Raw genomic sequence first — 13,477 nt, 5'->3', positions numbered from 1 at the left:
TGACATCTATTTGCAGTTAATGTCTCATTGGGGTCTACACATCTTAAGAGTATAGATCGATTTAGCATTTACCACCGTCGGACAGTAACCAAAGATACTGTGTTTTTTTAATTCCACATATTCATCTTCCTTGTTCAAACCAGGCATCTATATTTCCTACAGGATTTTCACACAATTTCTTTGACAAACACGAGCTCACTGCAGTTAACTTTGCTTAATGTGTCTCTCCTCCTAGTTTTGGTGACTTGTGTAGGACGGATGGCCTTGGATCATTGTATAGAAAATTAGATTTAAATATTTTTTTATAAAAAACAACTTTACACATCTCCCTCTCTCACCTCTCTCTCCTGGTCGTCCACTCTGACCGTTGGTACCAGGGAAGCCTGGTCTGCCTTGCGGTCCTTGCTCTCCCTGGGGTCCCGGGTTGCCTCTCCTACCCGGCTCCCCTGGTGGTCCTGGAACTGTCCGGACGGATACCGCAGACTGGGCGGGGATCTGGTTCAGTATGGAGTTATAGCGAGACAAATGGCCTGCAAAAGGTGGAGGCATAGGTTTGAAATCATTCAGATTAAGATTATGCTTTTGGTGGTTCCAGTTTTTTTTAATAACAAGAATATATATATATATGTCTATTTGTGTGAATGTTTTAATAGCACTGATTACTCACTCTGGATGAGCTGTTCACACACTTGTCGTGCGATGGCACGCACAGCAGCCTGGGATTGCACATCACCCTTAGGAACAAGCAACAAACACACACACAGTTCTTAAAATGTGACAACACACAACCACACAGTAGATTGATTCCAGTTTTCTGTCAGAGCGACCACAGGAACACTTGCTTCCAGACCAGAGGTTGATAAATTAGTGGGCGTGTGTTTTGTGGGTGTTTTAATGAGCGTACTGCACCTTTATTCCACACTCTGACGTCCCTTTATATAAATAGGACAGAACAGACCACTGAGAGCAAAGTAGAGAGTATCTAAGAATTACACAACTATATTATACAATATGTAAATACATTTCATTATATATATATCTGGCAAAAGCTGTTGAGTCTGACTGTGGCTCCACTAAACTATGGGTCTTTTGTAGATAACATATGTCTACATGTTACTACAGCAGAAATTAGCTGTAGGAAAGTGTCAACACATCAAACTGAACTGCTGGAGTTTTTATTTGACAATGTTACGGACAATTCTTGTTACAATTTTAAAGGGACACGTCACCAATGTGGTAAAGTACTGGAAAGTGTCTGTATGGGCATCTATCATTTATTTTACAACAAATCAGAACATAATGTACGAAATGAACATTATGTTGTATTGACGAAGACTTGAAACTCGAGATAGAGACAATAAACGTCTTCTAACAACCAGTGGAGTCGCCCTCTGCTGGTCATTCTAGAGAGTAAAGGTTTGCTTCACTTCCCTTAAGTCCAAGTCCAATTTTACATTCAGTCTATGGTTCCTCTCAGTGTCCAAAGGATTAATTTCACGACCATTAATTGTGAATATGAAAGTAAATGTCAGTAATTAAGTGGCGACCTGTCAATAAGCCAGGATTGCTTCAATCCCCCTTGAGACCCAGTATGAACTGTAAGACACACTGGTGGTGATTCTTCTGATTGTATTAGATAATTAGAGAGTGAAGGGCCTTACTTGATATCTAATTTAGGATCAAGTGAAATTGGATTATAATCTAAGATGATAACTGAACTGGTATCTAACGTTTGGACTTTTCTGGATTGAAGTCGAAACTGATTCTTAAATCTATTAAAAGAGCTTTTCCATTGATTCACAAATTAAGTTGATGGTACAATAATTAGTTCTGAGGCTGTGGAGGAGAATTCTTAAATATGAAAAATGAATAACCCTGAGATTGTCAAACAAAAGACACTACTGAGATGCATTATGGGAAATGAAGGATCCAGTGTTTTTGGAGCTGGATCCATACAAGAGAGTGAATGTTTGAGCCACTGTCGCTCTGATTTTGAGCCTTACGAGTTGAGACGTGATTTTTATACAGATTCATCTAGATTTACTTCTTTTACCATTTAAATCTCTACCTCTTTACGCTGCTCTTTTTAATCTCTTTTATTTTCCTCTTTTTTACTTTTTGTTTTGAATTGTGCTTTTATACTTTAAGTTTATTGCACAGCACCTTGAATCTTGTATGAACTGGGCTTTATAAATAAAACTGCTTTGCCTTGTGTTTGGAGTTGACTTGGTCTCAACTCTAATATAAGATGTATAAATTATAACATTAAAAAGTACAGTTGATTTAATTGAAGTGGCCTCGCTGCTTTGTGAGGTTTATAGTGTTTATATGAATTCAACAGCTGGCAGCCTCCTCTTCTGCTTTGTAGTAATCACCACCATTCAGTCGTTAGATTGTGTGTAGAAAAATACATTAGGAAAAATGCTTTATCATAAATGTTTACTTTCCTCGTGTTTAGTTGGTGCCATATAAAACACTGAAGCTGAATTCACAACCAAACAACCTCACACAAATGTGTAACACAGACTTTCTTCTTGAGCTCTGCACCAAAACAACCTGCAGCGAGGTACATTAGTTGATAAAAATGTAGCAGAAACAGAAATTACAGGTTTGATTCAAGCTGGCAAGTGGCGCGTCTCTGGAGCTCTTGTGAAGCGACTGTGTCAGCAAAAAAATCATTCTGCTGCAAATTTGAACCATGAACACTGATTTGATTTGGTTTGCTCTAATCGAGGCTGAGGGGGAGAAATAAAGTGAACGTTTGTGCAAGAGACAAATGGGAAACAGTAAATGTGTTCTGCAGCGTAATTGGGTTCCTTCAAAACAAGGGTGTGGAGCATTAGTGAGAAATTGCCGGAGATTTACTCCGGCGAAATAACGATATTTTCACAGCAAAATGGAGCCGTAAAAACCTGATTTGCTCTAAACACAGCGTTTGAGGTGTATGTGAGTGGAAAGACTTACTCTTTCTCCCTTATCGCCTTTGGTACCAGCAGGACCCTGGAACATAAAAGCACAGGAGGAGAACAAACATTGGACTGGGATGTGTACTCAGAAACAGCCATGCTCATCTCTCTTTCCCTCTCTCCTTTAATGCCCCCACCCATTATTTACTTTATGTCTCTTCACACACTCTATTTCTACTCTGATCTAACATCTGGTGAAACTACGTGCCGCTAAATTTTGACAATGTTCGTCCAGGTTCTTTACGTCGTAAAGACAACACGTGCATCAGGCCCATAGCTGGTGTGTGCCCACACTCCCAGTCTGTGTGTGTCCCCGGATGGGCTCTATTCTCTTCTGCTGCCAATGCTGTAAATACACACATGCATATCTGATCACAACACACACTCAAAACCCAGCCAAGCACATAAAGCCTGTGAATGCATATAACTGTGTAATGCAATGTAATCCACAAGCAAATAAAAGACAAATATTTCCTGGCCACAGAAGCATGTGCTGATATGATGAATATCAGTTTGATGTTAAAGCTTCTGAATAAAGGCTTGTTTGTCTTGGAGGGACACGTCCTTGACCACTGGCTGACTGCCTGTGTGAGTGTATATTTATATATATATATATCTGTGTATATATTAGGATAGAGAAAATGTGTGTGCAGACCTGGCATATCATATGCATTATATTGTAGCCTGTGGCAGAATTTGACACAGCTGCTGAAGTGTCCAATTTTAGGTCTCCACAAAACAAGTCTCCTGGATCTCCTAAATGTCTACTGTCTTCTTAGGTCAACATGGGAAAACTCAATTAAACTGTGTCAGAGCCAAAGTAAGTATCAAAACATAAGACACTATCTCTCTCTCTAAAGAAATCTGATTTCTTTTGTTATTCTATCAAAATTATTTTCCCATAGTGCCCTGTGTTAGTAGTCTGCCCAAAGTGGAGTAGATGTTTTCTCAATCAATATGTTTTACAGTTTATCCACAGAGTGTTTATGAAGACTTTCCTCTTGCACAGCGCCTCAGTGTAGAATGATAAAACAGTCAAAAAAGGTAACTGGCAAACACAGGGCTGCTCACTACCAAGTCAAGCAAGACAAATAAATAAAAAGCGGGTTGAATCACTGGAAAGAACATTTAGAAGCAGCAGTACTTTGTCTGGGTTCGACACACACTCAGGATATCACCAAGTGCGATGACAAGCTGATAAACTCACTGCTGCAGCTGTAAATACAGAGGTATGCACATCTGGTGACAACTGCTGTGAGTTTTGGCAAAGTGTGGGTCAATGAAACAGCAGCTTGAACTTGAAATTTATTATCCAAATGTCTAATGAAGGTTGGTTGGTGTGACATCTGTCTCATCTGGCTCCTCTGCCTTTGACAACTTGGACCAGTTGACTAGAGATTTTAGACTTCCTGTACACTAAACATAAATCCTATTTTGGGTTATGAACTTTCATTACATTTCCAGATGCGTCATGTCTTTCCTTAAGAGAACAGTTTTTGATGCCACACATAAGGTTGAGATATTGACAGGGCTTGAGCTTCTGCAACTTTGAATCTTTCTTTATATCTCATCTTGTCTTCAGTGGTTTAAACTCACTGTCCTTGCACACATTTGTCAGTGCGGAGCATGTGTCCACTCCGACAGAACTGTTAGAAAAGAGTTCCACAGTGTTCCTTCAGGTCAGCTGGAACATGATGAAGCAAAATGCAATATTTCCCCGCAGATTTAAATGGATGAAATTTCTGATAAAAGCCTCTTGTTTTAGCATAAAATCTTTCTCTCTCTTGCAGCAGCAAAGGGTTACCGAGGCTACAACGAGACCTGATCAGCAATTCAATGCTGAGGTTTGAAAAGTTTGAAACAAAAAAAAGGTAGAAGTTGTTCAGGAGATTAAAACTCCAGGCTGTCTGTGTAGTAGCTGCATGTCCATACATTCATATGAGGCATCTGTGTCTGTCAAAGTTTTGGAGATGAGGCAGATGTGATCGCTCATTGGTTTTGTGAGAGTGTTTGTGTCTGGGTGTGAGTTGGGGGAGAGCGAGTCGGTTAGTGATTTATCACTCCCCCTCTCTGAGCCAAACTTTGCTGCTGGCCTGCAGAGCTGACCTGAGACTAGATTAGCTGTCACCAACATCACAGCATCATCTGTTCCTGTTAGCATTACACAAGGCTTGGAATGCAACATCTCCTCCATCCTTCTCTGGGCTTGTGTTGTGTCACTTGCACATCTTTCTTCTTCTTTTTGCAGAAGTGAACAAAACATGACTCACTGTACTCTTAGAATTAAAGTTTTAAACCTTAACAGATCATCATAATATCATTGTTGCACATTGCTGTACACTGTTGATGTGCACGGACATCAGCACACTGTGGTTGCACACTGCAGGCTGTCTGTGTCTAATGAATGGTGGACTAAAAAAAAAACCACATTCACTTTTGACCTTGCATGAAACATAAAATCTCTACTTCTACTTCTCAAAACACACTCCTCAACATTCTGCACACTCACACAGCTGATATTACAGTCAGCTACATGTGGCTTCACCACTGAATTCCTCATCAGCTCGGTGAAGCACATTTACACACGTTTACCTTTCTAACTTTGACATAACCTTGTGTTTGCATTACTCACTTTTCAATACCTGGAAATATAGTACATAGACATTAACACAACATGGCTGCACACTGCAGGTTTTCTGTGTCTATTGAATGGCACAGGTGCCCCATACGTTTCACTCAGAGGACCCCCTAAGCTGCCCAACCTATTAATATCTTTTATATACATCTATAAATGATATATCAGGTAAACATCAGTGAGATTAAGAATGAACAAAATCATAACCCAAAATAAATAAAATATGTCTATTGTCCATTAACGTGCCCAACATAACCGTGTGTCCGGCATTATTATTTCTTACGTCTCACCTTATGAACTAGGATTTGTCTTTTGGATCATCTACAGACATCAGCTAACTAAACTGACTTAACTAAAATAAATGATAGCTGTTAGGGTTAGTTTGTGTGATTTGAGTCCAACACTAACAGGCTGGTTGCAGTTCCAGAGAAGAGAGATCAGAAAGTGGAACAGGACAAGGAGGAGAAAACAAATCTATAAAAGCGTGAGCTCCTTGTCAGTTTTGGAATCGAACCACAGTGTTATTTGTATTTAAACAAAGCTGCAACGTGCTGCGGCTCTGATGTTGCTGTTCATGCTCTGTAAGTGCAGGAAGGCATGATGAGAGAAAAACATCCAAAGAGGACAAATCAGAAGGAAGAGGAGGACGTGGTGGAGGTCACGTCCTCCTTGTTTCATCGTTAATTTGGATATGTGGTGTCAAATTCTCCTGAGCAGATTCACAGTGATAATGTGTCAGAGGAGTTAACACGCTTCTTTGTAACAGAACAAAACAAACATGCATTTTAAGTTCCTGACTCTTTTTGTGCAAAGGTTAGGTAATTTGGTTCGGGTCAGGTCATGATGACAATACAGTGTCAGCCCACACAGCAAAGGCAATATTTCATGTATTGTAACTGAGTTTGTGTCTCACACAAATTATGAACACATTTATTTATATTTATATACTCACAGGAAGCCCTTGTTCTCCTTGGGACCCTGCTGATCCACCCGATCCTGGAGCTCCAGGTGCACCCGGGGCTCCCTGAGAGAATGGAAGATGAGCAGTAGGATCATTTAGTCCGCCTGTGAGGATGAGTTGCCAAGAAAATGACACTGAGGGAAAAAAAAGGACTTACAACGGGTCCAGAAGGTCCTTGTCGTCCTTGTGGTCCAATATTTCCTGGAAGACCCTGAAAGGGCAGGAGTGAAATAAACAAAATGTTTAAAATATTAGTATGTGCAATTTCATAAATCTATGTTGAATTGTGTTATGGACAAACCCTCTCTGAGAGGCCTGAGTAATCTCCCTCAAGTCTCCAGACTAAACAAACACTAACAGTGCTATTTTGTAATACAATTAACATCCAGACTTCTGATGTAAACCAAACTCAGCAGCTGTTGCATCTGGTTCTTCTACTGGTGATGTCCAACCTCTCATCCACCAACACCTGCCCTGTATCAAATGTTTAGAAAGACTGCACAGACACAGCAGCGTTCTTCCTGACTGTACGTTTCTTCGCTGTAAGACTGTTGACTTTTACATGATCTGAATTTGAGTTGCCTCAAGGTGAGTTAAACCCTCAACCACTAATTTAATGTCTTCTCCATGACGCTGTGAGAAAGAAATATCAGCTCTCACTTCAGAAGCACATATTACAATTCTGTGGACTACTTGTACGGCATAACAACATGATCATGATATTTAATAACTCAATAATGGCTGTATGGTGTCTTTATATTTATGGGTCATTCAGATTGAACACATTCTTTTGTAATTATATAAAGTTTTGAAATAAATCTCAGCTTGTTCTGGAAAACCGTTTTACTTAGGTAATCCTGTTTGCTCGGATGTCTGTTGTACTTTGTGGCCACGCGTTGAGTCTGATGCCCATTCAACGTGGACACTTCTCATATAGTTCCTGATTTTAACTGAGTGAGGGAACAAGTCATCATACATTACAAACAATGAAAAGACGTATGAATGAACATACAACGCAACTGATGGACAAAATGAAATTGAAGAAGATGGAGTTAATGACCATCCTGCAGTTGCATGCCTCAGCCAACCAGTTCAGATTCCATCTATGACCTTGACCTTTGACCACCAAAATCTTTGAGTATAATTGAAGAAGAAAGTAACAGACAGACAACCTAAAAACATAATGCCTCCAGCCACTGGCTTCTGCCACTTGCTGCAGTTTGCTCTTTGCTTCCTTAGCATTTTTACTGGATGTGTGTTAAGTCCTGCTTATACAGTTACTCATCCCATCCAGTAAACAAAAGAGGGATGACATACTGTATCCCTGAGTGGCAATCCTCTGGTGTTACATCCTAAACTTTTGCCAAAGCAGCATTGTTAAAATCTAATGGGAAGCTTTACCTTCCAAAAGAATACAACAATAGTAAGTTCTTTACACACTAACATAAACCATAAGCTTCTCTGAAAACCTCAGCCACATCAAAAACCTCCTCGAGGGGAGTCACTCTGGAGTCACACAGTAAACACTCGACCAGAGGCCTGAGCTCACGTCAGACACGTTTTACTTTGGAATCCACTCAGACTGAGCAAAAGCACGTCTGGAACAAGATTCACCAGAATCCTAACACAGAATAAAGGTCACAAAATTCCCTATTGTGAGGCAAACAAGCATTTGATGTGGTACTGGGACATGACTCGGACTGTTGTCACACAATAAAGACTCCAGTAAATCACAGTAAAAGCTCCAGTTGTGGACATATTTGAGACACAGTTTATGGATCTAGAGCTGGAGCATAATGCAATGTCAAAATAACACACACGCACACTATATAACATTATAATCCAGACTTTGGTAAAGTTTTTTTTTCATTCGAGGGTAGAATAAGAAGTCTTCTCTCACAGGAGTCAGGCTCATGAAAATGTATCGCATTTTTCCAAACCGAGCAGCATCAGGTTTATGGTCTGACCTACGGTCTCGGATATTGGGGTGAGGCTAATCTAATTCCGAGTTTTGTATGCACGCCGAAACAGCCAGGTTCTCTCTGTGTAACCTCTATTCATAGAAACTGCACTTTTTATTTGTATCCAACTTTCTTTGCAAAGGGCTTTAAGTGGAGCTCAGAAACTCAGGTACAAATGTGATGAGAACTGTACCTGCTCAGTGCTGGATGATTTACTAGTCAGCATATATCTACTAGTTTTTACAAGCATGGATTCATGAGCAAAACCTAAATCTATTCAGTTGAGACAGCTCTGCAATTAAAGTTTCAATGACAATTTTTCCCCTTGATATAATATTTGTGCATATATAATAAATATATATAAAAGGTCTGCAAGAAAGCCCCGAATCCATAGTAAAGGGAAAACACTGCTCTGCATGATACTTCTGGAGGATTGTGATGTCATGATGCCCCACATTTGAATAATGCACTAACCCCCCCTCACAAAGCCAGGTAAAGCGAGAGCAGAGGTCGAAGCGGTTGACCAATCACAACAGAGTGGGCCAGCTGGCCAATCAGAGCAGACTGGGCTTTGTCGTTGGAGGGGTCTTACTGTAAAAAGACAGGAGTTAAAACCAAGCTTTTCTGACAGAGGTGGAAATGGACAGTGTGAGGGATGTGATGTGTTCTCTCAACCTTTTAATTAATAATTGAAATGATGAATCTGAATATGTCTTCTTTAAGTATGGTGTAGACAAATGAAGTTGGAGATAGTTACTGTTGTTTCACCTGATAACAGACTGCTGCTGTACAATCTTCCTTTTTTACTCTCAGCCAAATCTTTTTTATTGCTTGTATACATATCACAAAACGTTTGTACTGTGTGTGTGTGTGTGTGTGTGTGTGTGTGTGTGTGAATAGGGATATCTGTGTTCGCCTTTCGCCATTCTACAAATCACATGACACAGATGAGTGGTTGGGATAAATTCCCATCAAGCAGCAGGGATTTTAAAACGCTGCTTCTTGTTCATAATTACTGTTCAGTGGAAGATATTCAACTTTCTAGATCACTGTCAAGTCAATAACGCAGTAATATCAGAATCTGCTGTGGCATTGACAAATTCTTATCAGCCTTCACTACCTCGCCCTCCGTTCCGTTTCAGTGCATTAAATGAGAATAAACACTTCAGTTTCTGCTGGAGGCATCAGTGTGTGATACTGCAGTTAATTCTGCAGAAATAAAAGCACTGATTTGAGATGTTTCCTGTCTTGTATGGAAGATAAATCGTAATTAGTTCTTTGTGATTCTAAAAACACAACCATTGTATTCTTTCTAGTCGCCTCTACAATTTAAAAAAATATAATACACACAACAGATCTACAGCATCTTGATGGAGTATGAATGTGGGAAGCCGTGTCATAATTATTGTTGAGAAGGGGATGTCTTTCCCAATTGACAGCAGCTAAAATTGCTCCTTGATTAGTAGTTTCACATGATTACACTTGATAATTACAAGCACTGCATTCGGTTATACAGTGCAGTCGGCTAATATGAGAATTTGAACATGGCTGTATTCAGTTAAATAAAGAACTAGGCTTAATTTAAGATATTGTATTTGAATAGTGCTTCTAAAATAATACATTTAGTTGCACACATTTTTACTTTGGTTTATCTTATCAGAGGATCTGAGAACCACATTAACACCAACAAAGAGCTGGCGTGTACAGATAAAACCTAAAAGTACAATGTATGAAAATGATGTTCGGATAAAGTAAAATCTGATATAATAAAGATGAGCTTCAGGTTGATGGGATTCAGTCCACCTTTTCATCTTTAATCTTTATCTTTTAAATAACAGTTTTAAATAAGGCGAAATTTGTGAAGAGTTTATCAGATTAATTAACTAACAATTAATTAACACAGAAGACACATTGTTTTTCCTACATTGACATGTCTGCTGTGAAAATGCACCAGCTGATTTTGTGGTTTTAAATTAAAGATGGAAGTCTATCCGTTGACTCAAATACATTCATTGTTTTTGGAGCCAGCCTGTATTGACAAATTGAAATCCTTCTTTAAGAAAACTCTGCAGTGGCTTCTGTGTTGTCTGTGCAGATCAGTTAATAGAGGATGGGATTGTAGTAGTTCATCGTGAGCATGTGTACATCCTGTGCCTCGGAGCGAGAAAAAAAAGGATGGTGTATTGAGCACATAAATAAATTGACTGTAAGTGGTAAAATGGTTTGTATTTATAAAATGCTTTTCCAGATTATCGACCACTCAAAGTGCTTTACAATACAAGTCCCTTTCAGCCATTCATTCACACAATCATACAGCAATTCTATACACAGGGCTTTTTCTATTACACACCATTCATACGATGTCAGCACGGCCGTCAGAGGCAATTTGGGGTCAGTATCTTCTCCAAGGACACTTGGGAAAGCAGACTGGTGGAACCAGGGATGGCAACAGTGACCCTCTATTTAGTGGACGACTCTACCTCCTGTCACCCGACAGTATGTCATCAGTGATGAATTTAAAAGTCCTAGAAAAGTCAAAAGAACCATGTGGATCTGTCCAGTGGATTGTCTCCACCAGCTGCAACGTGGCTGCAAGGTAATCTTAAGGGGCAACAGTGACCGAACAGTGACCGTCCATGATCGATTCTAGTAGTTTTCGTTAGTACCATTCAAATTCACACTGACATTTATAAAATAGGGTTCAGGTTGAAAAATGCCAGAATTTCGCATTAAGCTGGAAGTCAATTTGAAAATTCGTAGCTGCTAAGGGCACCTTCAACAAACCAAAGTAAAATTTGAGTCATGTCTTTCCCTTGGATTTCAAACCTGTCTCGCACAGCGAGAGGAAACCAACCAATCCAAATACAAGCATTCTGAAGGAAACCACATGACAAGCCTGAAAACTATGTATGACGTCTTCTGAAACCCGCCACCGAGGGGAGCATCTGGACCCCTGTCATCCAAAGGACAGACAGCAGATGGATTATGTGTAGAGTCTTTCCCTGCGCCATGGAACCAGGAACCAGGACCAAACTCCTCTTTTATCATATTATGCATTTGGATAAAACCTCCTTTTTCTGCTCGCCGACACATCACCCTCTGGCTGCCTCTCTGCTCTGGTATTTACAGTCCTGCTGGGTATTGTACGGCCTGATTCCTCTGTCAGCATCAACTACAGTGAGCTGGTATCACAGAGCCTTCATGAATGGGATCTGGACCACTGTGCACATTGTGTTCAACAGCGAAAGGCAGCAAGTCCTGTTTTTAGCCACTGGGGGAAGACTTGCAAAGTTTTATGTGAAGACACAAAACCAACTGTACACAACTGGAAAAGTATCACAAAAATTTTCTTGAAGGTATATCATGGAGAACTTTTTAAACAAAAAACAAATATTGTATATGTCAATCATTTATTTAGCACCTGGGACCAGTTTTGACAGTTTTTTCTTTCTTTTCAAACTTCTATGTTGTTTTGTTTTGCTATTCGTACCTGCCTTTTCTCCTAACCATCTCCAAATGGGACTTTCATATCTCAGAGCATCATCTACTAACAGTAATGATGATGTCTGCAGAAAGATATGCTACTATGATCATACCCATTTATCTTTGGGAAGTTTACATTTTTTTCCATCTTCACAAAATAACGGCCCACTTTCAAGATCTTTACACCCCATTTAACCCAAAACTGAATAGAAAAAGACTTATTTTGTCATAAACTGTGCCTCTACATAAGATATATCAGATACTATAGATGAATAAATCCATGTCATAAAATGAAAGACTCCACCATTTACAATATCATAAAGTAGAACTGTAACAGAGCACAACAGTAATCAATAGAGTTGATGTTGATGTCATTATCTCACCCTTGCTCCTGGGGGGCCGTCTCTACCAGGTGAGCCTTGGCCTCCAGGGACACCCTGAACAAAACACAGCAAGCAGCTTTTAATCCCATGACAAAACCCAACAATGTTAACAGACAGTACAAAAAATGGCTAAACATTTAATGAAGATATAAAGTTACAAAACAAAGTGTAATTTTTGATGACAATAGCTAAAATATGAATTCAAGTCATGATTAACAGTTTTTCCTCATGATCACTTTTTTCACATGTTTATTATTGATTCAAGTCCATTACTGTGCAGGACTTCATTTAAAAATGCACTTCATCTGCCAATTTACATCCATTATAACAAGGGATTTCCTGAAAATATTAAAAATGCATTAGAGGACATTAAACGAAAAGGTCAAAAACAGATAAGGGTTTCTCAGTCCTGCTCAATGATACTTTGACACATGTGAACATAAATTTGATTTGTGCAAAGAAGCAGCTTCTAACCATCTGAACAAAAGACAGTCTCTATATCAGGCCACCCTGCTTCTCCTGCACCATTTCCCCTTCATCCACCTCTCTGCAGGTCAGTGCACACAGTCAATTCCAAAATACAGTCATGGATTAAGTGTTGAGGTGATTTATCTCTGCACTTCAGTATTAGTGGAGAGCTCATAAAACAGGACAGTTAACACTGTTAGAAGGTTCCACAAATTACAGCATGGGGGTCACAGAGGACAGGCCTCATATGATTAATGATGGACTGTTGTTTAGATGCTAACTGTGCATTCACACACACAAACACGTGCGCACACGCGCACACACACACAGACACACACAAAGTAAGCCTTCACATCTGCCCAAACCCACACTGAAAAAAATATCTATCCTAACATTCCATATGACGAGTGAAAAAAAAATTGCCTGTGCCAAGTGGATTTCAACTTCTTTTGAAGAAAAAATACTTTAATCTGTTTTAAAAAGTTGAAACAAGTTGATGGGAAACCAATTTTTCATCAGTTTAAAGAGAGAATAAAACTAAAGCCCTTGATAAGGTTTGTTTTAACAAATTGTATTCTACACCTCCACTCTCTATACAATGCACTACAGTGTAGTTCTAG

At 39.5% G+C, this 13,477-nt stretch overlaps 1 protein-coding gene across 6 annotated transcripts in view; it reads right to left on the bottom strand.

Annotated features, from left to right (window-relative positions):
* The window catches only part of col14a1a (collagen, type XIV, alpha 1a), a 123,782-nt gene that overhangs the window by 8,577 nt on the left and 101,728 nt on the right, over nt 1-13,477 (bottom strand). For all 6 annotated transcript variants that reach the window (XM_069537974.1, XM_069537973.1, XM_069537975.1 and 3 more), the window contains exons 40-45: nt 12,390-12,443; nt 6,720-6,773; nt 6,554-6,625; nt 2,965-3,000; nt 668-734; nt 339-530 (exon numbers count right to left, since the gene is read on the bottom strand). In XM_069537974.1, the coding sequence (XP_069394075.1) occupies nt 339-530; nt 668-734; nt 2,965-3,000; nt 6,554-6,625; nt 6,720-6,773; nt 12,390-12,443 (475 nt within the window). The remainder of the gene's footprint in view (nt 1-338; nt 531-667; nt 735-2,964; nt 3,001-6,553; nt 6,626-6,719; nt 6,774-12,389; nt 12,444-13,477) is intronic.

The sequence above is a fragment of the Paralichthys olivaceus genome, chromosome 13 (genome assembly GCF_024713975.1).
Source record: "Paralichthys olivaceus isolate ysfri-2021 chromosome 13, ASM2471397v2, whole genome shotgun sequence".
Taxonomy (NCBI): Eukaryota; Metazoa; Chordata; class Actinopteri; order Pleuronectiformes; family Paralichthyidae; genus Paralichthys; species Paralichthys olivaceus.
This window is presented reverse-complemented; position numbering and strand designations above follow the sequence as displayed.